Source organism: Macrobrachium nipponense, chromosome 13, assembly GCF_015104395.2.
Source record: "Macrobrachium nipponense isolate FS-2020 chromosome 13, ASM1510439v2, whole genome shotgun sequence".
Classification (NCBI taxonomy): domain Eukaryota; kingdom Metazoa; phylum Arthropoda; class Malacostraca; order Decapoda; family Palaemonidae; genus Macrobrachium; species Macrobrachium nipponense.
The window spans coordinates 56,478,809-56,506,376 of NC_087206.1; the positions used below are offsets into that span (position 1 = coordinate 56,478,809).

At 38.9% G+C, this 27,568-nt stretch overlaps 1 protein-coding gene across 1 annotated transcript in view; it reads left to right on the forward strand.

Moving 5' to 3' along the window:
- LOC135225796 (uncharacterized) overlaps positions 1–27,568 on the forward strand; it is a 205,054-nt gene that overhangs the window by 91,855 nt on the left and 85,631 nt on the right. The window contains exons 2-3 of the mRNA XM_064265286.1: positions 6,133–6,589; positions 13,021–13,150. Coding sequence (XP_064121356.1) covers positions 6,136–6,589; positions 13,021–13,150 — 584 coding nt within the window. The 5' untranslated portion in view covers positions 6,133–6,135. The remainder of the gene's footprint in view (positions 1–6,132; positions 6,590–13,020; positions 13,151–27,568) is intronic.

Here is a 27,568-nt window from a genome sequence, read left to right on the forward strand (position 1 = left end):
AATTACTTAAAAATGCCAAAGAACCTAGTTAATAGTAGGGGATTTTAATGCTCACAACCCAATATGGACTGTAACTGTTCAAACTCAAATAGAGCAGGAAGTAAAGTAGAAGAACTTATAGATTCAAATGAAATTACATATGTTGTATAAATGATGATGAAGTTAGCCACATATTATTCAAAAAACACATGGAACATTTTCCTCTGTAGACTTAACTCTATGTTCAAACAAGTATAGTGACAGATTAGATTGGAACACAATTGATGACTTGTACACCAGTGATCATTTCCCAATATTAATTTCCTTTTTACAAAATAACCCAGCAAAACACGTTCCTCCCACTATAATATTTATAAAGCAGACTGGGAGCAATATGAAATGCATACTAGAAGTATACCACCATTTGAATATCTAAAAGACCATAATGAAACTAATAAGTTTCTTGTTCATTTCATCAAAAATGCTGCTGATAAAGCAATACCAAACTCAAAACCCCACCCCATCCAACAAAACACAAAGTTCCATGGTGGTCCGAAAAGCTAACAGAATTAATAAATATAAAACACTCAATAGGGAGACGATTGGATAATTTGAATAGAAAGTTCAGTAAAATAAATAAAACATTACCAATATTGAGAAAGTACTTTACAAAAAATGATTATATTGTTACTAGAAATTGAGGCATTAAAAACCTATATACAACAAAATATCTGCAAAATTTCGAAAGGAAGTAATTCAAGGAAGAATAATTTCATGGAGGAAATATGTATCAGATCTCTCTAATAATACTTCCATAAAAAAAAATATGGGAAAAATTCAGGAAAAATAAATGGTACCCATATGAAACCACCCAGACATGCCATATTAAAAGACGGAAAAAAGAATACTCGATCCAAAAGAAATGAGTAATAATAACAGGAGAAAACTTAGCAAATGTAAGTAGTGACAGAAATTTAGATGATCACTTCCGCATAAAGAAAAATAATATAGAACTAATAACAATAAATTTCGAAACAATAGAAGACATATATTATAATAGAAAATTTAATATGGAAGAGTTTGAAATATGCTCTCACTAACAGCAATAAATCTGCTCTGGAGGTGACAATATTTGTTTTGAGATGATCTGCCACTTAGCACCTCTGGCGAAGACATACTTGTTACAATTTTATAATCATTTATGGCTTAGAAATTTATTTCCTGATGAATGGCGTAAAGCTATAATTATTCCTATCCCAAACCTGGAAAAGATCCAAGTGATGCAAATAACTACAGACCAATTTCTCTAACAAGTTGCTTGTGCAAGTTACTAGAAAAAATGGTAAATGCTCGATTAACATGGCACATTCGAGAAAATAAAATCTTGACTCCCACTCAATTTGGGTCACAGTGTGCAACAGATCTACGTTAGATTCTCTCTCTAACCTCGAAGACCGATATACGAAGAGGATTTTGAGCGAAAGCAAATAACTGTAGCAGTCTTTTTTGACATCGAAAAGGCTTATGATACTACCTGGAGGTACCCTATATTAAAAACTTTACAAAATAACAACATTCGTGGACATTTACCTAGGTCATCCAAAACTTTTTAACAAAATCGTAGCTTTCAAGTGAGAATCGATGATGATTATCGAGAACATTTTCCACTTGAAAATGGTGTTCCACAGGGAAGTGTCCTTAGTGGCACACTGTTTACCCTGGCAATAATGAATATTAATAAAAATCTACCCACTGGAATTAAAAGCAACCTTTACATGGATGATTTTGCCATATATTATTCAGCCTCTCGTATTAAAACATGCAGAACGCATCATTAATAAAAGTTATATAAAAAATAAATGAATGGAACCTCATCTGTAGGATTTAAGTTATCCATACATAAGACTCAAGCAGTAGTAATTTTATAAAGATAAAAGATGGATGAATGATGAAGTAATAGATTTAAAAATCAGAAATCATAGTATACCAATTAGACAAACTGCAAATTTTTAGGTTTAGTGTTTGATACTCACTTAAAACTGGAAACCACACACAACATACTTGAAATCAAAATGTAAAAAAGCATTAAATCTAATTAGAAAATTATCAAACACTAATTGGGGAGCCGTAGACAAACCCTTACATTACTGTACAAAGCAACAGTCCTATCTATAATTGATTACGGTAGTGAAGTATATGGCTCGGCGTCAGACGCAGCACTGGAAAACGTTGGACCCAGTTCATAATGAGGGCCTTAGAAATATGTTCAGGAGCCTTTAATTTAAATCATCACCGACCTCTTCCTTACAGGTTGAATGTGGTGTTGAACTACCTCTCTCTCTCCATAGAGAGCTAGTTATAATGAAGAGTGCTTGAGGAATTAGGACAAGTGATTCTCCAACAAAAAAATTATTTGAACTCAGAGATATTTTTATAAACAATCATCCAACCCCCTTTTCCAATTAGAGCTAGAAGACTGTTTGAGTCACTAAATGTGAATATACAAATTCCTCCAGTAGTAAACTTACCTCCCGCCTTGGACAATGAATAAAATGAAAACTTGCACACAATTAAAATATTTATCAAAAAAATACTTATATACGCCATCACACCATAGACAACACACAATAGAACATATGAACCGAAAAGGTCCACATTATGCAATATTCACAGATGGATCTAAATCGGAACATGGAGTGGGATATGCTGCAGTGTCCCAGGACAAATCATACCAATTCTCTCTTCCTAATACAGCTTCAGTATTCACAGCAGAACTTTGCGCAATAGCCTCGGCCATAAAAATAAATTAAAGAAACATCACTCAATAATTTTTGTGATTTTTAGTGACTCGAGAAGTGCCATAGAAGCCATCCAGAGTTACAACCAAAAAAAATAATATAGTACAACAAATTAAATTATCACTTCATAAATTAGATATTATTGGGAAAAAAGTAGAAATATGTTGGATCCCTGCCCATGTAGGGATCAAAGGAAATGAAGAGGCTGACAAAGCAGCCAAAGAAGCAATTCAAAATGACAAGATCAAGTGTGAATCTCCCAACGAGTGATTATGTAACATACTTAAAGATGGGTATTTTAAGGAATGGCAACATATTTGGAATGAAGAGTCAGAAAATAACAAATTAAAGCAAATAAAACCTGATGTTGGAAAGTGGAGTTCATCATATCAGAGAGAGAGACATGAACAAGTAATTCTTGGACAACGTCTCGTATAGGCCATACCCGTCTGACACATGGACACTTAATGAGCAGCCCACACGACAAACTCTGCTCCAGAGTGTTCGGAGTGCAAGGAGTTGGTAACAGTTCAGACATGTCTAGTGCGAGTGTCCAAAGTATGACCAGCAGAGACTGTCAACTTTTGGAAATAAGACAATAAAAGAAATTTTGTCAGAATCTTTTACATTTTCGGTAGTTCCGATTTTGACTTTTTTGAGGAACTGCAATTTAATTGATAAAATATAAAACATTGGTGTTTTTAGTGAATTTTAAAACATTTCAAATGTTAAAACAATAATTCTGAATTTTAATATACCGTTTTAGTATGTATGTAAGGGAACATGAGGTAAAGTATTTATTGTGTGTGTGTTCTAGTATGAAAGCATTTGCCATGGTGCAATTTATTTATTTATCCTGAATGACCAACTTGGTCCCAGCTCTGGCCTAAGAGCTAGACCTGGCATTTTATCTAATCCTTCGGGCCAGCCCTAGGAGAGCTGAAAATCAGCTCAGTGGTCTGGTTAAACTACTTTTATAATAATAATAATGTCCAAGGCGGACAAAGCGCGGGCCTCCAACTTGGCGTAAAGCGCCAGATGCGGACAGACCGGACAGGAGAGGGTGTCCGATGTGGACATCGCCAGCCAGCCGCGAAGCTACAGCCAGGCTCGAAGCGCCAGCCGGGCGCCAGGCACCAGAAGCTTCAGCCAGGAGCCAGGCTCCAACCAGGCGCCAGAAGCGTCAGTCAGGCACCAGGTGCCAGCAAAGAGTGATGCGCCAGCCAGGCGCGAGGCGCCAGCCAGGCGCGAGGCGCCATCCAGGCGCGAAGCGCCAGCCAGGCAACAGGCTTCATCCAGAAGAGATCCATATCAAAGAACGCCCTGGCCTTCTTTGAGAAAAGTGTGATCTCCAAAGCACTTGATAGTGCCTTGATGATTCCTTCAAACAGCTGAGAATTAAAGCGCATGAAGTGCGAGCTTTTGCGAATTCTTGTTCTTTCCATAGAATATGTCAATAAAGGACATATTAGCTGTCACAGATGGGAGATGCAACTCTGTGTTGACTTCCCATTACCCGAAGGAGGTCAAGATAACCTACGAGAGATCCTTCCCTCTTGGTTTTTACGTGTCTGCGGATACGTTGCTGGGATAGGGAGCCGATACTGATCCTTAACTAGCGAGTTAAATTTTATCTAACGTCGAGTTTTTAGGGTTGTTTGAAAGGAGTTTGAGTATAACTCTTTTCAAATTAAGTACTAACCCTCGTGTTAGGATCAGGTGATCGGGATCGGTGTTGTGCTCCTTAGTTATGCCACTAGGCAAGGTGTGTTGTCATGTAAGCGGGCGAACCACCTTTTGACAAGATACTACTTGGATTCTACCATGTAACTGGATCAGATATCCCTTTGGTAGATCCGAAGAGTCTTTCAGCAAACAGTCACGCCCCCTCGCTGTAGCTCTTCAGGCAAGGCAGACCCATAGACAGTGTCCATGAAGTCTTGGCTCCTTGTGATAGTAGTACTAGACAGGTTCTGTCATGTAAGCGGGCAAACCCCCTTTGACAAGACCCTACTTGGATTCTACCATGTAACTGGATAATAAATCCCTTTGGTAGACCCAAAGAGTCTTTCAGCAATAGGTCACGCCCTCGCTGTAGCTCTTCAGTCAAGGCAGACCCATTGACAGTGTCTATGAAGTCTTGGCTCCTTCTGATAGTAGTAGACAGGTTCTGTTATGTAAGCGGGCGAACCCCCTTTGACAAGATCCTACTTGGATTCTACCATGTAACTGGATAACAAAATCCCTTTGGTAGACCCAAAGAGTCTTTCAGCAATAGGTCACGCCCTCGCTGTAGCTCTTCAGGCAATGCAGACTCATAGACAGTAGCCATGAAGTCTTCTGCCTAAACAAATAAAAACCAAGGTTTTTATATCCTACAACATGTGTTGTTTCCCTTTTCTATGTTATATAACTGTCTCTTTCCCTCCACCAAGGGTGCCAATCAGTGAAGTATATATCTGACAGGAAAGTTCATGTACAAAAATGATATTGTTAGTATACAATAAAGTTTTGTACATACTTACCTGGCAGATATATACGATTGATGGCCCTCCCTACCTCCCCTCAGGAGACAGGTGGAAGAGAAAATCTGATTAGAAGACGGGAATGGTTCCTATTCCTGCCACCCAGCGGCAGGGCGGTAGATCACCTGACCTACCTGTAGCGTGTGCCGAGAAATTTGAATTTCTGTCGGGACGACGGAGTCTATAGCTAAGTATATATCTGCCAGGTAAGTATGTAAAAACTTTATTGTATACTAACAATATCATTTTTATATATACTATGTAATTACCAAGAAAGTGGGCACGGACAGTTGCCTACACCAAAAACAAAGAACGCTACAGCAAATTCAAAATTTAAAGCTGCTGTTTAAGTGGAAACTAATAGCTATGTAATTACTTGGTAAGTATATATTAAACATAAGAACATAGATGTTGTAACACCAGTTTTAATAGACAATCATTATAAAGATATCTTTTTTATGTACAACTTACCAAGTAATTACATGCTCGGAGCCCTCCCACCTCCCCTCATGGAGATAGAACACGAACAAATTTGAGCTCCTGAGCTGTACTGTACCTATTCTTCCCCGAAAGTGGGCGGGGTCAGTCACCTACACCAGAACAATGGAGCGCTACTGGGAATTTTTAATTTTAAGCTGCCATGAAAGTAGGAACTAATAGCATTATAATTCCTACTTGGTAAGTATAGTATATAAAACCTTATTTTATTATAAGAATTTCATATCTTTTATAAAAGTCATTGTTATAAGTTATATTTAATTAGATTTCAATATCTCTTGTATTTATTCTGAATAGATAATATATATTATTTACGATGATTTATATTTCAGGATATGGATGATTTGGAGAAGTTATTCCAAATATTTTTGGAGGATGAGCAACTTTGTATAGATTTTGCTATAAATGAAAAGGCATCCATTGTATCTCCAGGGTCTCCAGAGCTTTACCTTAAAACTGTTGTACAGCAGCCTCAAATTAGAATAAAGGAGTGTACGGTTTATCTCCGCAACTTCAAGACAATGTCTGAAAATGAATTACAAAAGTGTGGAGTATATAATTTAAGAAAAAAGCTCAGAGAATATGAGAAACTTGTAAAGTTGAAAAAGTCTGTTGTGGAAACTGAAAGTAAACTGAGGGGCAGTAGACGTGAATCATCATTTAACAGAAGAGAGGCAAAATCAGAGCACAAGTCATTGCATAAGGAAAAATCAAGGTGTGATGTCAAAAAGGATAAACCATCAAGATATCATAACTCTTCTGAATTATCTAGGAAGAACAAATTTTCTGGTATGTAATGTTATAAATAATGGCACACAAGTGACTGACTTTGCAAGAGACAGAGAGGGAGGAAATGTTGAACAGTAGTATATCTATAGTAACTTTTTTTCTTAAACTCACACAATGTCATTAATATCATTTTGTTCCTTTGCAAATATAAACAATGTCATTAATGTAATTTTGTTCCTTCACAAATATAAACTTTCGTTCTTTATTAGGGATTTAGCTTGCGAATGCGAGCTGGAATAGCTATTTAATTCTCAGACAAGGTCATTAACTACCAACGGTAAAGGGGAAGCCCTGCCCATTTGTTGGTCTGCACTCCACTTTGCTTTTGGCTGCCGTCGTGTGATAGTTGTTGGTTTTTTATTTATCCAAACCTCTCAATCACTTTAGCTTACTTTTGGAGAGGAAATGGCAGGGTTTAGGCAGTGTCCAGGGAGGACAGGCCTGTTACTCTCCTCTATGGAGGTTGACCCCTTCCACATTGTGTCATGCCATAAACCTGATTGTAACCAAAACAATCTAACCCTATGGAGGAGTGATGAAGTAGTTGCATTTGACAATGTTCTCAAGGGTCGCTTGTAAAAGAGAGAGAGAGAGAGAGAGAGAGAGAGAGAGAGAGAGAGAGAGAGAGACGAGAGAGAGAGAGCAGAGAGAGAAGAAGAGAGAGAGAGAGAGAGAGAGAGGGGCTGGTTGTTTTGGTTGTCTCATTAGGTTGTTTGTGTTTGTATGGGTAGTTAGTGAGTGAATTTCTTGTTGGCAAGAGGTTGGGTTCGTCTGTGGATACGGTCGCGGAGCCTTGAGGGAGTGAGAAGTGATCAGTCTGTATTTGGCAATCAGTCAAGTGAGGAAGTTTTTTGGACAGAGGTAGTGAGATGCTGTTCTGTGTTTTCTGGATTGTTTTGATATTGTGTAATTGAGTTTGTTGTGCGTGTGTCCATCTGGAGGTTGTTGAGCTTGTGAGTTTGTTGTGTTTGATTTGTGAATTATTGTGGTTGTGAGTTGTTGTGTAGTCTTGGTGTTGATTGGTGTTTGTTTGTGTTGTTGGTTTGTTGTGTAGTCTTGAAGTTGGTTGGTGTTTTTTGTGTCAGAATTATGGTGTTTGTTGAGCTGTGTGAAGTTTTGGTGCCATAGGTGTTTCTTTGTGTAGTGATTTGTTGTGTTGTTTTGGTGCTTCATTTGGTTTTTTGTTGTATGATATTTAGCCGTTGTTGTCTCAACAACTGAATCCAGTGGACAGCAGAGCATCTTGCCCTGATTGTGTCAAGTTTCCTGGTGAGAAAATGTATTTGAGATTGTGTTTGTTGCTTTGCTGAACCAAGTGGCCTGTTGGCAATTAAAGTAACGTAAAGGGGAAAGTGTGGCTGGGGGAAATTAAAGTAACGTAAAGGGGAAAGTGTGGCTGGGGAGGTCTTACTCGCTTTGGTTTTTTTAACTTCTGATCCTGCCACATTATTTTGGCGCCCGAACAGGGACTGCTGGTGTGGCTGTAACAGGGCAGCTGGGACAGCAAGGATGGTATGAAGGGTAATGTCCTCATGCTTATACTCACTCAGTTTGCAAGAAGTGAGGACACTTTCGTTTCCTGTCTGATTATGCAGCTCAGGTTAAGGCGATAAAGGAGTATCTATTGGTAGTTTTTTATATACCTTTCGGGGATAAGTGCAAACCTCTGATTATTGGATATGGGCAGTCGCAACCTCCTAACATGCATGGAGAGACTTGGGACCAGTACCTTACATGATGGAGACAGTGAAGGCCATTTGTGATTCTTTTTTGGTTGTCCTCCACTGGTTTAATCTCCCTCTTATGGCTTCTTTTGTCTTCAGCAGAAATCTCTCCTAAGTCTCTTTTTAGTAGGAGGTTGCATATAGAGGGAATGATGGTCCAAGGGTAATTCTTTGGGACTAGCTCCGTAAGTAATTGGAGATATTCTTGGACATTTGGAGGCTGACTAACAGGAAGTGTCTGCCGATATACTTTTTGGTTTTCTAGCATGGTTTTAGTGCCTTTCCAAAGAACAGTCAAACTTGTGGTACACATCCTAAGTCATGCAAGTTCCTTCAAGATATTTACAAGAAGGTATTGCTGTTCTGTGCATTTTGGTTGGGTTAGTGTGCAGCCCTCTGTAAGTTTTCTCAGGGACTTTGTTGCTCATTGGTGGATAGTGTCGACTGTAGGAGCAAGATACTTCTACTGAATCAGTGATTCAAGTTGGCTAACTCTATCAACAGTATTACAAAGTCCAAGAACCTGTTGCTTCTTTTGGCCCAATTTCTATGGATTATATTTTCAATTCTCTATATCCCCATTCTTATCTAGTGATATGGGGATGATACTTAATTATGCATGCTTGTCGGTCAAAGATGAATAGGCACGTGTAGAACCATCTTTGGCTCCATAACTGTAGGAGGGACTCTGTAACCAAGAATTGCCCATTTTGTTCTTAAACCTAAGTCCAGGTTTTGGTCTTTTCCCTTTGTCATGCAACACAAACCAAATTTAACTAGTCATTACATTTTCATGCAACATAGAATGGTCAACACTACACCTGGTAAAACATTTTAGATGTCAGGGCAGTGGAGAGACATCTGGATACTTAGCAGGTTTATTCATAGTCAGAAACAAAGTCTTTGTGGGAAGTTTGCTGCTTTGAGTGAAATGAAACAGCATATTGGTTTGATCATTCATTCTGTGAAGGACAGTGTTTTAGCAATTGGGGATTCAGGAAGAACAAACTGCCTACAAGGGCCTTTACATCCATAAGTTCGGCAGTTGGTGTGGGATTTAAGGAGCACTCATTTGGACTAGCATGTAGATGAACAGGAACGCCCAAATGATTACTACTTCTTTGATGGGCCTCAGGCTTGAGCAGTGGATGTTTCCTTAAATTTGGTCTAATTCAGACTCATAGGCCTGCCCCTCGTATCTACTCTGAATTCTGTTGCGCAATTTCAAGTTCAAGAATTGCTTAGTGTCTTCTGTAGAACCCTTGTAGCCTCAGGGCAAATGATTTTCAGAATTTCCAATGCTCTCGGTAGATGTCTCATTCTTCCATTAACAGGAAATCAGCCCTACTTCACAATTCCATACACTTCCATTAACTTAGGCATCTTAACTGCTTGGAGATGTTAGAATGTCCCCTCCCAATAAGATTTTCAAGTTATCATAGGGTCTGTCCTTAATTTAAAACTGTCATGGCTTAGGGTCAGAAGCAGTGGTTTATGTATTGCTGAGGGTGCCATTCTAGAGGAATTTTCAGCTCCTGGAACCTTGTAGACGTCATATTTTCTGTTTAAAGATAATAAGACTTTCCACTGTCTACTTCCAAAGTTTTCGTTCCATACATACTTTCCTCAGTATTGCATCAAGTACTTTTAGATCTTGCTGAGGACCAGCACTGTAAGGTGTTGAGATTGAAGCCTCTTCATCTCTATATCAGTCTCTCTCTGGAGTTTAGATGCAGGTCTAAACTTTTATCTGAATTTACTATGAAAGCTTTCATTTAGCACTAGCAGCAGTTAAGTAAATTTATTACCAACACCCTTCTTTAAGCTGTTGTAAAGGGGAATGCTATTTTAGCTTTCTGCCTTGGCTATGTTTTACACTAACCTGTAAGAATTCCAATGTAACCCCTTAGTGGGAAATAAGAGGAAACTTCGCTGTCTTGTTGGGGCAATTAAAATTCAATCAGATAGGTTAAACCTAGAACATCTTTATCATCCTTTTAGAAACTTTGAACATCTTTGTAAAAGGTTAATCCTGGAAGAGGCAAAGTTAACCTCTTGTTTTGTGGTTTTAGGAAACATAGATGTCATTGTCAAAGGTTAAGTCTGGAAGAGGCAGAAATTAACCTTTTGTTTTGTGGTTTTAGAAAACCTAGCTGTCTTTGCCAATTGTTAAGCTTGAAGGCAAAGTTAAGTTTTTGTTTTGTGGTTTTAGAAAACCTAGAATGTATTTGTGAAAGTCTGGAAGAGGCAAAGTTAACCTTTTTGTTGTGTTTTTTAGAAGCTTATAATGTCTTTGTCAAGGAACATAACGTCTTTGTCAAGGAACACGAGGTCCTCCGTGACATAGTGAATAGGCTAGTGCATGAGAACTAGCTCCATATTTTCTACCTTTATTGAAGGTAAACATTCATAATGTGAGCAGCAGTTGTAACTTCATTTAGTGTTAAGTCAATTTGTCGCTCCAGAATAGGATTGATGTGGCACAGTAGAAGTACAATTCAGTTACCCGATCATTACCTTAAGTAAACAGAATTGTGTTTGAAAACAGTAAAGCCCTTAGTCCACTACTACTAGTGGGTTGTCTTTTCCTGAACCAAAAAAAAGAGCAACTCTTTGGGCTCTTTTGTTGAAATCCCGGGTTTTAATATTTTGTGAAGCGTGAAGGTACAAATTTTGTATAGGAGCATAGTACCTTTAAATCACAAAGGTATTTATTTTAAGTGACTGTCGTTTTATAGAGCTTTTGTACCCAGGCACAGGGGTCCCTCATACCGCTCGTGTTTCATTCTGGCTGAATCAAAGCGGTTTTCTCGGCAAGATTGCACTTTGCTGCATATGTATGAGAGCCTTGCTCCCTGTATGGAATCCAACTTCTTTTGGTAGTAAAACCTAGCAAGGATTCCAGATCAGGTGAGAATGTTTTGAGTTTCATGCAAGAAACCTTTAGCTCGAATGGCTGAGCAGATTTTTGTCTAGCTGCACTACCCATCATCCTCTTCTTGGTGTGGGAATCAGCTAACTTTAACAGTAGGTAAGATTCATCACAAACAATATAAATTTTCATAAAATTTATTATTTGGATACTTACCTGCTGTTAAAGTAGACCCACCCAGCCTCCCCACAACTTAGTGGGCTGTCAAGGAGAATTCTGACTAGAGCTAAAACATTCAAAACACACCTGGTGGAGAACAGGTTTTTGTTTGAATGCTGACTCTCCTAATTAGTGTGGAGATATAGCTAACTTTAACAGTAGGTAAGTATCAAAATAATAGATTTTGTTATGAACATTTATATTATTGCAAAAAAAGTGTATTTTATGATGAAATTGATAAAAAGACCAAGAATAAGTGGATATTTCTCAGAAAAATACTGCGAATAGGCAGATTTTCCACAAATAATAGGGGTATTATATGTTCTCAGGAGAAATCCACCAATATATGAGCCTGCAAATATGGGGGTTCACTTTAACACCTGTTGCATTTTGCAGTTGACCCCTGGGATTCGAGGGGCATCAGGACTACAACCCCCTCAAATAGTTAAAATCCACAAATACTTCACACTCAGCCCTCTAAATATGCTTATAACTGCCTATTTTGGTAGTTCAAACTAAAAGCCTTAAAATGTATAATACAGTAATTAGTGAATGTTGCTCTATGAAAAATTCTGCAAATAGGCAAATTTTATGCAAATAATGTGGATATACATTCCATGGAAAATCTGCAAAAAGGTTAAACCATGAATCCAGAACCTTGAATAGCCAGGAGGTTGAGTGTATATTATTGATTTTGAGTGCAATTTAGCAACCAGCAGGTGGTAGTTAGTTCTTTTTCTTTATAGTTTTTTCCTTTATTTCCATGGTGTCAGTTAGGTGATTTTATTGTTCACCACTATCAAGCTATCAAGATTATGTACACCTTTTATTAACACCTCTTACACACATGATTTCACTGTTCACCACTTTCAAACTATTGAGACTATGCACACCTTTCTCTTAATACCATCATTTACACATAACATACTACTCTTCACTAGAACCAGATCTAGTTTGGAATTTTTCCATTCTTCATTGTTCTCCATTGTTTCTTTCTTTAAATCATTGTTAGCAAATAAACTTGTTTCTCTTTCTTTATGTCATAGACAGTCAAAGAGCTAAGATTGAATACTTGACACAAGCTTTTCACTGAATACTTAACACAAGCTTTTCACAGAAGCACTGCTTTAGATTTTTTCCAAGAAGTCGAACCATATCTTTAATAGACAATGCACAGTGTTTGAACATCACAAATGGAGTGTTTTTTTTATTAATTGGAGCCATGGCTTAGACTAAAAGTTAGCAGGTTATATAATTGAAGAAAAATAAGTTATAATAGTTTGCTTTGTTTTACAAATTGACCCTGAAAGTGTTCATGCTACGATAATGCCAAGTTTTTTTGTGCAACAAGTAAGCACTGCCAAATGGAAATATAAAATTTAGTAGCTGAATATAGTGCCAAATTAGTGATGGAGCTTGATTATGATCTTAATTATGTATTGTCTATGTAAAACAAAATTCATGGTTTCAAGTCTTACTTGTTCTGTACAAATGATATGTTTTTTTTAAATAGCATGATTATTACTATACAGTATTTTATTACAAATATTTCAAGTATTTTACTTGTATAATGTTGTGTTTTCTTTTGTGTCTAAACATTTCTTTTATCTTTTTAGGCTCTGAATTTAATATTCTGACTTACAAGATTAGTAGATGTAAAGTGAAGAACTGTAAGTTTAAAGAAGTTTGCATTGGTTATCACAACTCCTCTGATCGACGTCGGGATCCTGCCGTACATGTGTATAGGTAAGTTCCTCAGCAATATTTTTGCATCTTCAGTTTCATTTTTAATCTGAGAATAGTTTGGTTTGTGCTTATCAGCATAACTGAATGTTTTATATTGTGTTTATGCTGCTGGCCAACATTAGTCAATCCTTTTAGAAGCTGGCAACAGATAGGTAAAAGGACAGACATAGCATTTTTAACTATGTACAACAGAAATAAATTTGCCTAATATGAAATCTGACATATATTTGTAGAAATGAGTGAAACTTTAAACAGGGATTTTTTTTCTGACTAAGCTTTGTGATATACCTTGTCTAAAGCCCTGGAGAGTAAATTAGTATATACGTAAGAGATCATCATATTACTGAAGCTGCTGTTTATGGGAAGTAAAGGTATTAGATTATAAAATAGGTTTTTACGTAGGAAAAACCTATTTTTGGTAGTCTCTGTTGAGTCCTTGAGGAGTTACCTTTCCTTGTTCTAACCAGAGCTTCATGGTAACCAGAATAATGTCAAAGAATTTTCTTTTAGCTGGCTTGTGGCTAGGTATTGTGTTGTAATGATAAACCTTATAACATGTGATAGAATATAAATGGACTCAGGATAAAAGGACACTTTCTCTTATCCTTAGCGAATACTAAACCCAGTTTACCTCCGTCAAGCCCCACAAAAATAAGAATTGGCTATGAGTATATATGTGCTGTCATATTGTTTTACATATGACCAGAAATGGACCTAGCCGCCTGTCATGGTAATTGCTTTATAGCAAAGAAAGATAAAGGAAAGGAAAACGCATCTTCGAGAAGTTCTACAGCAAGGAGGCTTTCGCGCGTGTGTTGGAGGTGCCTGTTCTCATGATGGTTCTAGAATCGGCAGGAGGGTTGTGGAACTTGACAGGCGCCGACGTGACGTGAGGAACGCCGCGATTTCTGATGTAATACTTCGTCCAGATCCTTCTAAGAAGTTCCGGTAATCTCAGGAGCCTGTGACGTTCGCTGGTAAGCCCTGCCACCAGAATGCCTTATAAATATGACTGATGAAGTAGGAGAAGGCAGATCATCATCAGAGAGAGTCACAGATCTGATCAGTGAGAGCTCAGCAGCAGAGATCAGAGATCATCCGAGAGAGATAAGAGAAGAAGGAACATATGAAGGATCAGAGAGGAAAAGGCGCCCGAGAATTGGTTGAATTCTGGTCAAGTCGTCGTCAGGAGTGGATGACCGAGTTATTTCGACGTAGAGCAAGACTTCAGAGAAGAAACGTTCTTTGAGAGGTTTTGAGAAGTTCCTGCCCTTCGAGTATCAAGAATAGACATTATTTTCAGCAATACGGAGTCAAGAAGTCGTCTGCAATTGCAGTTCTCCTTTTGTGAAGCCATCGCTTTGAGTCGCAAAACTGGCCGGCAAGTACTTTCATTACCCCACCGTTTCTCAAGTTCACGCATTGTAAGATTTTACCTTTTTTATGTAAATAGGAGATACCATTCTGCATTTATCTTTGTTAGTAAGCTTGTAAATAAACCTTTGTTGTGTTTGTGTATCTTTCTGTATTCGTATCCCCAGATGGTGAAAGTGTTTTATTGAGTCGTAAGCTACTAGGTCTAGAGGGGAATGATCTCCGTGAGTATGTTGAGAGGAAAGAGCGGGAAAAGTATGAGAGAGATGAAAGAGCTGCTGAGAGAGAAGTAATGAAAATGCAGCATGAGCAGGAAGAAAGAGAGAAAGAACGTATGCATTAGTTGGAAATCGCTCGGTAAGACAGAGCACTCTTAACAGTCAGTCAGGCCAGAACGAAAATGAAACTGATAGGTTAGGTATGAGTGCAGTGCTGAAATTAGTACCAAAGTTTGATGAGGAAGATGTAACGACATATTTCATGTGTTTTGAGAAGTTAATGGAAAGAGTAGGTTCTCCTAAAGAAATGTGGACTTTATATTTACAGTCAGTTTTGAGTGGTAGGGCACTTACTGTGTATAGTTGCATGTCTAAGGAGGAATGTGATGATTATGATATTGTGAAAGAAACTGTTCTTAGCACGTACAGGTTAGTACTGGAGGCGTTCCGTAAGAAATTTAGAAACTTGAGAAAGGATGAGAATATTACGTATGTAGAATACGGTAAGAAGTTAGAAATGCTGTTTTTTTTTATTGGTAACTTCCGCTAAAGTTGAGGATTTTGATGGTTTGAACAACTTAGTGTTGTTAGAAAACTTCAAAGATAAAGTATCCCCTGAGATTAAGCTTTACTATATAGAAGATAGGCGAGAAGTATCTTTCGCAGGAGCAACTAGGTTAGCTGACGAATATAGTCTAACTCATAATTTGAGTGTTAGTAAGAAACGAAATGAGCCTTCATCTGGTGGAGTACAAAGCAGTAAAGGTTTCAGTTCTAGTTATAGCAATGGAAGTAAAACTGACTATTCCTGTTATGCATGCAAAAAACCTGGTCATACGTCTAAGGTTTGTAAGAGTAAAATGGCATCTAGTGGCTCAGAATTAACTTGTTTCCGATGTAATGGGAAAGGGCATTTAGCGAGAATTTGTGCAGTAGAAAGGAAGGACGGTAAGAAACCAGTGTCTCTAGTTAAACTTTCGTCAAGTAGGAATGATGTGATGAGAGAAACTAGGAAATTTTTTGGTGAATTTCTGTCAGAAGGTGTAGTTTCCTCTCTTGGAGGAGTGTGTTCGAGTAGAAGTAGTCTTGCTTCGAGACACAGGAGCTGCTGTCTCACTGGTTAGGAGAGAGAGTGTGCCAAACAGGGCAGAAATCAACATGGAAGAAAAAGTCACGTTAGGTGGATTTCCTAACACTTGTGTTCTTTGTCCTTTGTTGAAGTTGAATTTAGAAAGTCAGGTAGTGTCAGGAGAAGTGAAACTTGCAGTCGTTGACAGTTTGCCCGTTGATGGTGTTGACATTATTGTCGGTAATGACTTAGCTTTATCCAAGAATGTGAATCCTGTTGTGAGGGATATTCCAGTGCCTGAAATGGTAGTATGTAACTAGATCAGGTTTAGATACAGACGTAGACTACGGTCATAATTTGTTCGTGGATTCGAACGAGAGTGAGTTCGTGGATTTGAACGAGTGTGATAGAGGTGGCGATGTTGATCTTGGCATGAGTGTGGCTGAGAGACCGGACTCTATCAATGTTGACAATGATAGCCAAACGGAAGGTGTAGCTGTCGAGGGTAACGTAGTAAATATACCGGTATCTAGTACTAGTTACGGTGATGAATTAGGCACTACTAACCTTTTGGATAAGGATGAGCTAGTCAAGTTGCAGAGAGAGGATGGGGCACTAACCCGAATTTTTCAATGTGAGCTGGATGATGATCTTGATGATGTGTGTAAGGAAACTTTTTGTCTAAAGGACGAAAGTTTTGTGTAGTTATGTTCGTCCTAAGTCAGGTTGTAAAGGGGAAATCACAGAACAATTAGCGGTTCCTTGGAAGCTTCGTGAGCTAGTTTTGAAGTAGTAGCAATGATGAGCAAGGACATTTAGGAGTAAATAAAACTTTCCCTCAGGTGTATTAGGTAGGGCGTACTTTTGGTCTAAAAATGCTAAAATGAAGAGTGACGTGAAGAGGTATATTTTAAGCTGTCACGAATGCCAAGTTGCCGGGAAACTGAATCAAGTAATTCCCAGAGCTCTGTTGTGTAGTATTCCTTCAGTAGGCGAATCTTTTGAGAATGTAGTTAACAATATGGTCGGACCTTCGTCTGTATGTAAGGGTAGAGAAGATTGCACAACTAATCTAGAGTATTATAAAAACAATTAAGGAGTGCTTGGCAACTAGCGGAAGAGAACAGAAGTGCTTGGCAACAAGCGAAAGAGACAAATTTCTGTGTAAGAGATGAAGTTTTATTACTAGTCCAGAAAGAAGGTTCCTCTTTACCTTATAAGTTTGAAGGTCCTTTTGCAGTGTTAGAGGAGAGGGGAAATATACATTATGTAATTGATATGGGTAAAAGTAGAGCGAAGTGTATGCATGTAAACTTGATTAAGAATTATAAAGAACGCCCCGTGCCGTGGCCTGCCGCCCGATGTGACAGTGTTTACAAAGAGAAATTAGTTTTGAGAAAACGCAAGAGGTGTTTTAGTATTTCAAAGTTTTAAGCAGTTCAGAAAACGGAAAAAGTAAGAGAAGGATAATGTTATAGCAGGTAGCCCAGCTGGAGATTTTTCCAGAATGAGTAGCCTAATGTTATAGCAGGTAGCCTCTGGAGATTTTTCCAGAATGAGTAGCCTAATGACGTTTTCTATTTAGGCACGAGTGGTTGAGTGAATGAGAAGTATTAAAGATTTATTCAGAATGTTCCCCTGCTGTTTAATTCTTGTTTCTTTCTTTAGAAAAAAATGAAATCAGTTGATTTCATTTTTCTCTCTTTTTGGGGGGGACTTGTCATGGTAATTGCTTTATAGCAAAGAAAGATAAAGGAAAGGAAAAACGCATCTTCGAGAAGTTCTACAGCAAGGAGGCTTTCACGCGTGTGTTGGAGGTGCCTGTTCTCATGATGGTTCTAGAATCGGCAGGAGGGTTGTGGAACTTGACAGGCGCCGACGTGACGTGAGGAACGCCATGATTTCTGATGTAATACTTCGTCCAGATCCTTCTAAGAAGTTCCGGTAATCTCAGGAGCCTGTGACGTTTCGCTGGTAAGCCCTGCCACCAGAATGCCTTATAAATATGACTGATGAAGTAGGAGAAAGCAGATCATCATCAGAGAGAGTCACAGATCTGATCAGTAGAGCTCAGCAGCAGAGATCAGAGAATCATCCGAGAAGAGATAAAGAGAAGAAGGAACATATGAAGAAGGATCAAGGAGAGGAAAAGGCGCTCCCGAGAATTGGTTGAATTCTGGTCAAGTCTTCGTCAGGAGTGGACGAACCGAGTATTTCGACGTAGAGCAAGACTTCAGAGAAGAAACGTTCTGTGAGAGGTTTTGAGAAGTTCCTGCCCTTCGAGTATCAAGAATAGACATTATTTTCAGCAATACGGAGTCAAGAAGTCGTCTGCAATTGCAGTTCTCCTTTTGTGAAGCCATCGCTTTGAGTCGCAAAACTGGCCGGCAAGTATTTTCATTACCCCACCGTTTCTCAAGTTCACGCATTGTAAGATTTTACCTTTTTTTTTTTTTTTTTATGTAAATAGGAGATACCATTCTGCATTTATCTTTGTTAGTAAGCTTTTAAATAAACCTTTGTTGTGTTTGTGTATCTTTCTGTATTCGGTAATCCCCAGATGGTGAAAGTGTTTTATTGAGTCGTAAGCTACTAGGTCTAGAGGGGAATGATCTCCGTGAGTATGTTGAGAGGAAAGAGCGGGAAAAGTATGAGAGAGATGAAAGAGCTGCTGAGAGAGAAGTAATGAAAATGCAGCATGAGCGCAAGGAAGAAAGAGAGAAAGAACGTATGCCATTAGTTGGAAATCGCCCAATCGGTAAGACAGAGCACTTCTTAACATCAGTCCAGGCCAGAATCGAAAATGAAACTGACTAGGTTATGGTTTAGGGATGAGTGCAGTGCTGAAATTAGTACCAAAGTTTGATGAGGAAGATGTAACGACATATTTCATGTGTTTTGAGAAGTTAATGGAAAGAGTAGGTTCTCCTAAAGAAATGTGGACTTTATATTTACAGTCAGTTTTGAGTGGTAGGGCACTTACTGTGTATAGTTGCATGTCTAAGGAGGAATGTGATGATTATGATATTGTGAAAGAAACTGTTCTTAGCACGTACAGGTTAGTACTGGAGGCGTTCCGTAAGAAATTTAGAAACTTGAGAAAGGATGAGAATATTACGTATGTAGGAAATACGGTAAGAAGTTAGAAATGCTGTTTTTTTGTTTATTGGTTAACTTCCGCTAAAGTTGAGGATTTTGATGGTTTGAACAACTTAGTGTTGTTAGAAAACTTCAAAGATAAAGTATCCCCCTGAGATTAAGCTTTACTATATAGAAGATAGGCGAGAAGTATCTTTCGCAGGAGCAACTAGGTTAGCTGACGAATATAGTCTAACTCATAATTTGAGTGTTAGTAAGAAACGAAATGAGCCTTCTCTGGTGGAGTACAAAGCAGTAAAGGTTTCAGTTCAGATTATAGCAATGGAAAGTAAAAGTGACTTATTCCTGTTATGCATGCCAAAAAACCTGGTCATACGTCTAAGGTTTGTAAGAGTAAATGCATCTAGTGGCTCAGAATTAACTTGTTTCCGATGTAATGGGGACAAAGGGCATTTAGCGAGAATTTGTGCAGTAGAAAGGAAGGACGGTAAGAAAAACCCAGTGTCTCTAGTTAAACTTTCGTCAAGTAGGAATGGATGTGATGAGAGAAACTAGGAAATTTTTTGGGTGAATTTCTGTCAGAAGGTGTAGTTTCCTCTCTTGGAGGAGTGTGTTCGAGAGAAAGTATTCTTGCTTCGAGACACAGGAGCTGCTGTCTCACTGGTTAGGAGAGAGAGTGTGCCAAACAGGGCAGAAATCAACATGGAAGAAAAAGTCACGTTAGGTGATTTCCTAACACTTGTGTTCTTTGTCCTTTTGTTGAAGTGAATTTAGAAAGTCAGGTAGTGCAGGAGAAGTGAAACTTGCAGTCGTTGACAGTTTGCCCGTTGATGGTGTTGACATTATTGTAGGTAATGACTTAGCTTTATCCAAGAATGTGAATCCTGTTGTGAGGGATATTCCAGTGCCTGAAATGGTAGTATGTAACTAGATCAGTTTAGATACAGACGTAGACTACGGTCATAATTTGTTCGTGGATTCGAACGAGAGTGAGTTCGTGGATTTGAACGAGGTGATAGAGGTGGCGATGTTGATCTTGGCATGAGTGTGGCTGAGAGACCGGACTCTATCAATGTTGACAATGATAGCCAAACGGAAGGTGTAGCTGTCGAGGGTAACGTAGTAAATATACGGTATCTAGTACTAGTTACGGTGATGAATTAGGCACTACTAACCTTTTGGATAAGGATGAGCTAGTCAAGTTGCAGAGAGAGGATGGGGCACTAACCCGAATTTTCAATGTGAGCTGGATGATGATCTTGATGATGTGTGTAAGGAAACTTTTTGTCTAAAGGACGAAGTTTTTGTGTAGTTATGTTCGTCCCCAAGTCAGTTGTAAAGGGGAAATCACAGAACAATTAGTGGTTCCTTGGAAGCTTCGTGAGCTAGTTTTGAAGTTAGCACATGATGAGCAAGGACATTTAGGAGTAAATAAAACTTTCAGGTGTATTAGTAGGGCGTACTTTTGGTCTAAAAATGCTAAAATGAAGAGTGACGTGAAGAGGTATATTTTAAGCTGTCACGAATGCCAAGTTGCCGGGAAACTGAATCAAGTAATTCCAGAGCTCCGTTGTGTAGTATTCCTTCAGTAGGCGAATCTTTTGAGAATGTAGTTAACAATATGGTCGGACCTTCGTCCGTGTATGTAAGGGTAGAGAAGATTGCACAACTAAATCTAGAGTATTATAAAAACAATTAAGGAGTGCTTGGCAACTAGCGGAAGAGAACAGAGTGCTTGGCAACAAGTGAAAGAGACAAATTTCTGTGTAAGAGATGAAGTTTTATTACTAGTCCAGAAAGAAGGTTCCTCTTTACCTTATAAGTTTGAAGGTCCTTTTGCAGTGTTAGAGGAGAGGGGAAATATACATTATGTAATTGATATGGGTAAAAGTAGAGCGAAGTGTATGCATGTAAACTTGATTAAGAATTATAAAGAACGCCCCGTGCCGTGGCCTCCGCCCGATGTGACAGTGTTACAAAGAGAAATTAGTTTTGAGAAAACGCAAGAGGTGTTTTAGTATTTCAAAGTTTTAAGCAGTTCAGAAAACGGAAAAAGTAAGAGAGAAGGATAATGTTATAGCAGGTAGCCTCTGGAGATTTTTCCAGAATGAGTAGCCTAATGTTATAGCAGGTAGCCTCTGGAGATTTTTCCAGAATGAGTAGCCTAATGACCGTTTTCTATTTACGGCACGAGTGTTGAGTGAATGGAGGAAGTATTAAAGCGTTTTATTCAGAATTGTTCCCCTGCTGTTTAATTCTTGTTTCTCTTTAGAAAAAAATGAAATCAGTTGATTTCATTTTTTCTCTCTTTTTGGGGGGACTTGTCATGGTAATTGCTTTATAGCAAAGAAAGATAAAGGAAAGGAAAACGCATCTTCGAGAAGTTCTACAGCAAGGAGGCTTTCACGCGTGTGTTGGAGGTGCCTGTTCTCATGATGGTTCTAGAATCGGCAGGAGGGAGGAGGGTTGTGGAACTTGACAGGCGCCGACGTGACGTGAGGAACGCCATGATTTCTGATGTAATACTTCGTCCAGATCCTTCTAAGAAGTTCCGGTAATCTCAGGAGCCTGTGACGTTCGCTGGTAAGCCCCGCCACCAGAATGCCTTATAAATATGACTGATGAAGTAGGAGAAAGCAGATCATCATCAGAGAGAGTCACAGATCTGATCAGTAGAGCTCAGCAGCAGAGATCAGAGATCATCCGAGAGAGATAAGAGAAGAAGGAACATATGAAGGATCAGAGAGGAAAAGGCGCCCGAGAATTGGTTGAATTCTGGTCAAGTCGTCGTCAGGAGTGGACGACCGAGTTATTTCGACGTAGAGCAAGACTTCAGAGAAGAAACGTTCTGTGAGAGGTTTTGAGAAGTTCCTGCCCTTCGAGTATCAAGAATAGACATTATTTTCAGCAATACGGAGCAAGAAGTCGTCTGCAATTGCAGTTCTCCTTTTGTGAAGCCATCGCTTTGAGTCGCAAAACTGGCCGGCAAGTATTTTCATTACCCCACCGTTTCTCAAGTTCACGCATTGTAAGATTTTACCTTTTTTATGTAAATAGGAGATACCATTCTGCATTTATCTTTGTTAGTAAGCTTGTAAATAAACCTTTGTTGTGTTTGTGTATCTTTCTGTATTCGTATCCCCAGATGGTGAAAGTGTTTTATTGAGTCGTAAGCTACTAGGTCTAGAGGGGAATGATCTCCGTGAGTATGTTGAGAGGAAAGAGCGGGAAAAGTATGAGAGAGATGAAAGAGCTGCTGAGAGAGAAGTAATGAAAATGCAGCATGAGCAGGAAGAAAGAGAGAAAGAACGTATGCATTAGTTGGAAATCGCTCGGTAAGACAGAGCACTCTTAACAGTCAGTCAGGCCAGAACGAAAATGAAACTGATAGGTTAGGTATGAGTGCAGTGCTGAAATTAGTACCAAAGTTTGATGAGGAAGATGTAACGACATATTTCATGTGTTTTGAGAAGTTAATGGAAAGAGTAGGTTCTCCTAAAGAAATGTGGACTTTATATTTACAGTCAGTTTTGAGTGGTAGGGCACTTACTGTGTATAGTTGCATGTCTAAGGAGGAATGTGATGATTATGATATTGTGAAAGAAACTGTTCTTAGCACGTACAGGTTAGTACTGGAGGCGTTCCGTAAGAAATTTAGAAACTTGAGAAAGGATGAGAATATTACGTATGTAGAATACGGTAAGAAGTTAGAAATGCTGTTTTTTTTATTGGTTAACTTCCGCTAAAGTTGAGGATTTTGATGGTTTGAACAACTTAGTGTTGTTAGAAAACTTCAAAGATAAAGTATCCCCTGAGATTAAGCTTTACTATATAGAAGATAGGCGAGAAGTATCTTTCGCAGGAGCAACTAGGTTAGCTGACGAATATAGTCTAACTCATAATTTGAGTGTTAGTAAGAAACGAAATGAGCCTTCATCTGGTGGAGTACAAAGCAGTAAAGGTTTCAGTTCTAGTTATAGCAATGGAAGTAAAAGTGACTATTCCTGTTATGCATGCAAAAAACCTGGTCATACGTCTAAGGGAATTTTGTAAGAGTAAAATGCATCTAGTGGATCAGAATTAACTTGTTTCCGATGTAATGGGAAAGGGCATTAGCGGGAATTTGTGCAGTAGAAAAGGAAAGGACGGTAGAAACCAGTGTCCTCTAGTTAAACTTTCGTCAAGTAGGAATGATGTGATGAGAGAAACTAGGAAATTTTTTGGTGAATTTCTGTCAGAAGGTGTAGTTTCCTCTCTTGGAGGAGTGTGTTCGAGAGAAGTAGTCTTGCTTCGAGACACAGGAGCTGCTGTCTCACTGGTTAGGAGAGAGAGTGTGCCAAACAGGGCAGAAATCAACATGGAAGAAAAAGTCACGTTAGGTGGATTTCCTAACACTTGTGTTCTTTGTCCTTTGTTGAAGTTGAATTTAGAAAGTCAGGTAGTGTCAGGAGAAGTGAAACTTGCAGTCGTTGACAGTTTGCCCGTTGATGGTGTTGACATTATTGTCGGTAATGACTTAGCTTTATCCAAGAATGTGAATCCTGTTGTGAGGGATATTCCAGTGCCTGAAATGGTAGTATGTAACTAGATCAGGTTTAGATACAGACGTAGACTACGGTCATAATTTGTTCGTGGATTCGAACGAGAGTGAGTTCGTGGATTTGAACGAGTGTGATAGAGGTGGCGATGTTGATCTTGGCATGAGTGTGGCTGAGAGACCGGACTCTATCAATGTTGACAATGATAGCCAAACGGAAGGTGTAGCTGTCGAGAGTAACGTAGTAAATGTATACCAGTATCTAGTACTAGTTACGGTGGATGAATTAGGCACTGCTAACCTTGTGAATAAGGATGAGCTAGTAAAGTTGCAGAGAGAGGATGGGGCACTAACCCGAATTTTTTCAATGTGAGCTGGATGATGATCTTGATGATGTGTGTAAGGAAACTTTTTGTCTAAAGGACGAAGTTTTGTGTAGTTATGTTCGTCCTAAGTCAGGTTGTAAAGGGGAAATCACAGAACAATTAGTGGTTCCTTGGAAGCTTCGTGAGCTAGTTTTGAAGTTAGCACATGATGAGCAAGGACATTTAGGAGTAAATAAAACTTTCAGGTGTATTAGTAGGGCGTACTTTTGGTCTAAAAATGCTAAAATGAAGAGTGACGTGAAGAGGTATATTTTAAGCTGTCACGAATGCCAAGTTGCCGGGAAACTGAATCAAGTAATTCCCAGAGCTCCGTTGTGTAGTATTCCTTCAGTAGGACGAATCTTTTGAGAATGAGTTAACAATATGGTCGGGGACCTTCGTCTGTATGTAAGGGTAGAGAAGATTGCACTAATCTAGAGTATTATAAAAACAATTTAAGGAGTGCTTGGCAACTAGCGGAAGAGAACAGAAGTGCTTGGCAACAGCGAAAGAGACAAATTTCTGTGTAAGAGATGAAGTTTTATTACTAGTCCAGAAAGAAGGTTCCTCTTTACCTTATAAGTTTGAAGGTCCTTTTGCAGTGTTAGAGAGGAGGGGGAAATATACATTATGTAATTGATATGGGTAAAAGTAGAGCGAAGTGTATGCATGTAAACTTGATTAAGAATTATAAAGAACGCCCCGTACCGTGGCCTCCGCCCGATGTAAACAGTGTTACAAAGAGAAATTAGTTTTGAGAAAACGCAAGATGTGTTTTAGTATTTCAAAGTTTTAAGCAGTTTCAGAAAACGGAAAAAGTAAGAGAGAAGGATAATGTTATAGCAGGTAGCCTCTGGAGATTTTTCCAGAATGAGTAGCCTAATGTTATAGCAGGTAGCCTCTGGAGATTTTTCCAGAATGAGTAGCCTAATGACCGTTTTCTATTTAGGCACGAGTGGTTGAGTGAATGGAGAAGTATTAAAGCTTTATTCAGAATTGTTCCCCTGCTGTTTAATTCTTGTTTCTCTTTAGAAAAAAATGAAATCAGTTGATTTCATTTTTCTCTCTTTTTGGGGGGGACTTGTCATGGTAATGCTTTATAGCAAAGAAAGATAAAGGAAAGGAAAACACATCTTTCGAGAAGTTCTACAGCAAGGAGGCTTTCGCGCGTGTGTTGGAGTGCCTGTTCTCATGATGGTTCTAGAATCGGCAGGAGGGTTGTGGAACTTGACAGGCGCCGACGTGACGTGAGGAACGCCGCGATTTCTGATGTAATACTTCGTCCAGATCCTTCTAAGAAGTTCCGGTAATCTCAGGAGCCTGTGACGTTCACTGGTAAGCCCTGCCACCAGAATGCCTTATAAATATGGACTGATGAAGTAGGAGAAGGCAGATCATCATCAGAGAGGAGTCACAGATCTGATCATTGAGAGCTCAGCAGCAGAAGATCAGAGATCATCCGAGAGAGGTAAGAGAAGAATGGGAAACATATGAGATCAGAGAGGTAAAAGGCCGCCCGAGAATTGGTTGAATTCTGGTCAAGTCGTCGTCAGGAGTGGATGACCGAGTTATTTCGACGTAGAGCAAGACTTCAGAGAAGAAACGCTCTGTGAGAGGTTTTGAGAAGTTCCTGCCCTTCGAGTATCAAGAATAGACATTATTTTCAGCAATACGGAGTCAAGAAGTCGTCTGCAATTGCAGTTCTCCTTTTGTCCTTTTGTGAAGCCATCGCTTTGAGTCGCAAAACTGGCCGGCAAGTACTTTCATTACCCCACCGTTTCTCAAGTTCACGCATTGTAAGATTTTACCTTTTTTATGTAAATAGGAGATACCATTCTGCATTTATCTTTGTTAGTAAGCTTGTAAATAAACCTTTGTTGTGTTTGTGTATCTTTCTGTATTCGTATCCCCAGATGGTGAAAGTGTTTTATTGAGTCGTAAGCTACTAGGTCTAGAGGGGAATGATCTCCGTGAGTATGTTGAGAGGAAAGAGCGGGAAAAGTATGAGAGAGATGAAAGAGCTGCTGAGAGAGAAGTAATGAAAATGCAGCATGAGCAGGAAGAAAGAGAGAAAGAACATATGCATTAGTTGGAAATCGCTCGGTAAGAACAGAGCACTCTTAACAGTTCAGTCAGGCCAAGAACAAGAAAATGAAAACTGATAGGTTAGGTATGAGTGCAGTGCTGAAATTAGTACCAAGTTTGATGAGGAAGATGTAACGACATATTTCATGTGTTTTGAGAAGTTAATGGAAAGAGTAGGTTCTCCTAAAGAAAATGTGGACTTTATATTTACAGTCAGAAGTTTTGAGTGGTAGGGCACTTACTGTGTTTAGTTGCATGTCTAAGGAGGAATGTGATGATTATGATATTGTGAAAGAAACTGTTCTTAGCACGTACAGGTTAGTACTGGAGGCGTTCCGTAAGAAATTTAGAAACTTGAGAAAGGATGAGAATATTACGTATGTAGAATACGGTAAGAAGTTAGAAATGCTGTTTTTTTTATTGGTTAACTTCCGCTAAGTTTGAGGATTTTGATGGTTTGAACAACTTAGTGTTGTTAGAAAAACTTCAAAGATAAAGTATCCCCTGAGATTAAGCTTTACTATATAGAAGATAGGCGAGAATATTTCTTTCGCAGGAGCAAGGAGCAACTAGGTTAGCTGACGAATATAGTCTAACTCATAATTTGAGTGTTAGTAAGAAACGAAATGAGCCTTCATCTGGTGGAGTACAAAGCAGTAAAGGTTTCAGTTCTAGTTATAGCAATGGAAGTAAAAGTGACTATTCCTGTTATGCATGCAAAAAACCTGGTCATACGTCTAAGGTTTGTAAGAGTAAAATGGCATCTAGTGGCTCAGAATTACTTGTTTCCGATGTAATGGGAAAGGGCATTTAGCGAGAATTTGTGCAGTAGAAAGGAAGGACGGTAAGAAACCAGTGTCTCTAGTTAAACTTTCGTCAAGTAGGAATGATGTGATGAGAGAAACTAGGAAATTTTTTGGTGAATTTCTGTCAGAAGGTGTAGTTTCCTCTCTTGGAGGAGTGTGTTCGAGAGAAGTAGTCTTGCTTCGAGACACAGGAGCTGCTGTCTCACTGGTTAGGAGAGAGAGTGTGCCAAACAAAAAAGGGCAGAAATCAACATGGAAGAAAAGTCACGTTAGGTGGATTTCCTAACATTGTGTTCTTTGTCCTTTGTTGAAGTTGAATTTAGAAAGTCAGGTAGTGTCAGGAGAAGTGAAACTTGCAGTCGTTGACAGTTTGCCCGTTGATGGTGTTGACATTATTGTCGGTAATGACTTAGCTTTATCCAAGAATGTGAATCCTGTTGTGAGGGATATTCCAGTGCCTGAAATGGTAGTATGTAACTAGATCAGGTTTAGATACAGACGTAGACTACGGTCATAATTTGTTCGTGGATTCGAACGAGAGTGAGTTCGTGGATTTGAACGAGTGTGATAGAGGTGGCGGTGTTGATCTTGGCATGAGTGTGGCTGAGAGACCGGACTCTATCAATGTTGACAATGATAGCCAAACGGAAGGTGTAGCTGTCGAGGGTAACGTAGTAAATATACCGGTATCTAGTACTAGTTACGGTGATGAATTAGACACTACTAACCTTTTGGATAAGGATGAGCTAGTCAAGTTGCAGAGAGAGGATGGGGCACTAACCCGAATTTTTCAATGTGAGCTGGATGATGATCTTGATGATGTGTGTAAGGAAACTTTTTGTCTAAAGGACGAAGTTTTGTGTAG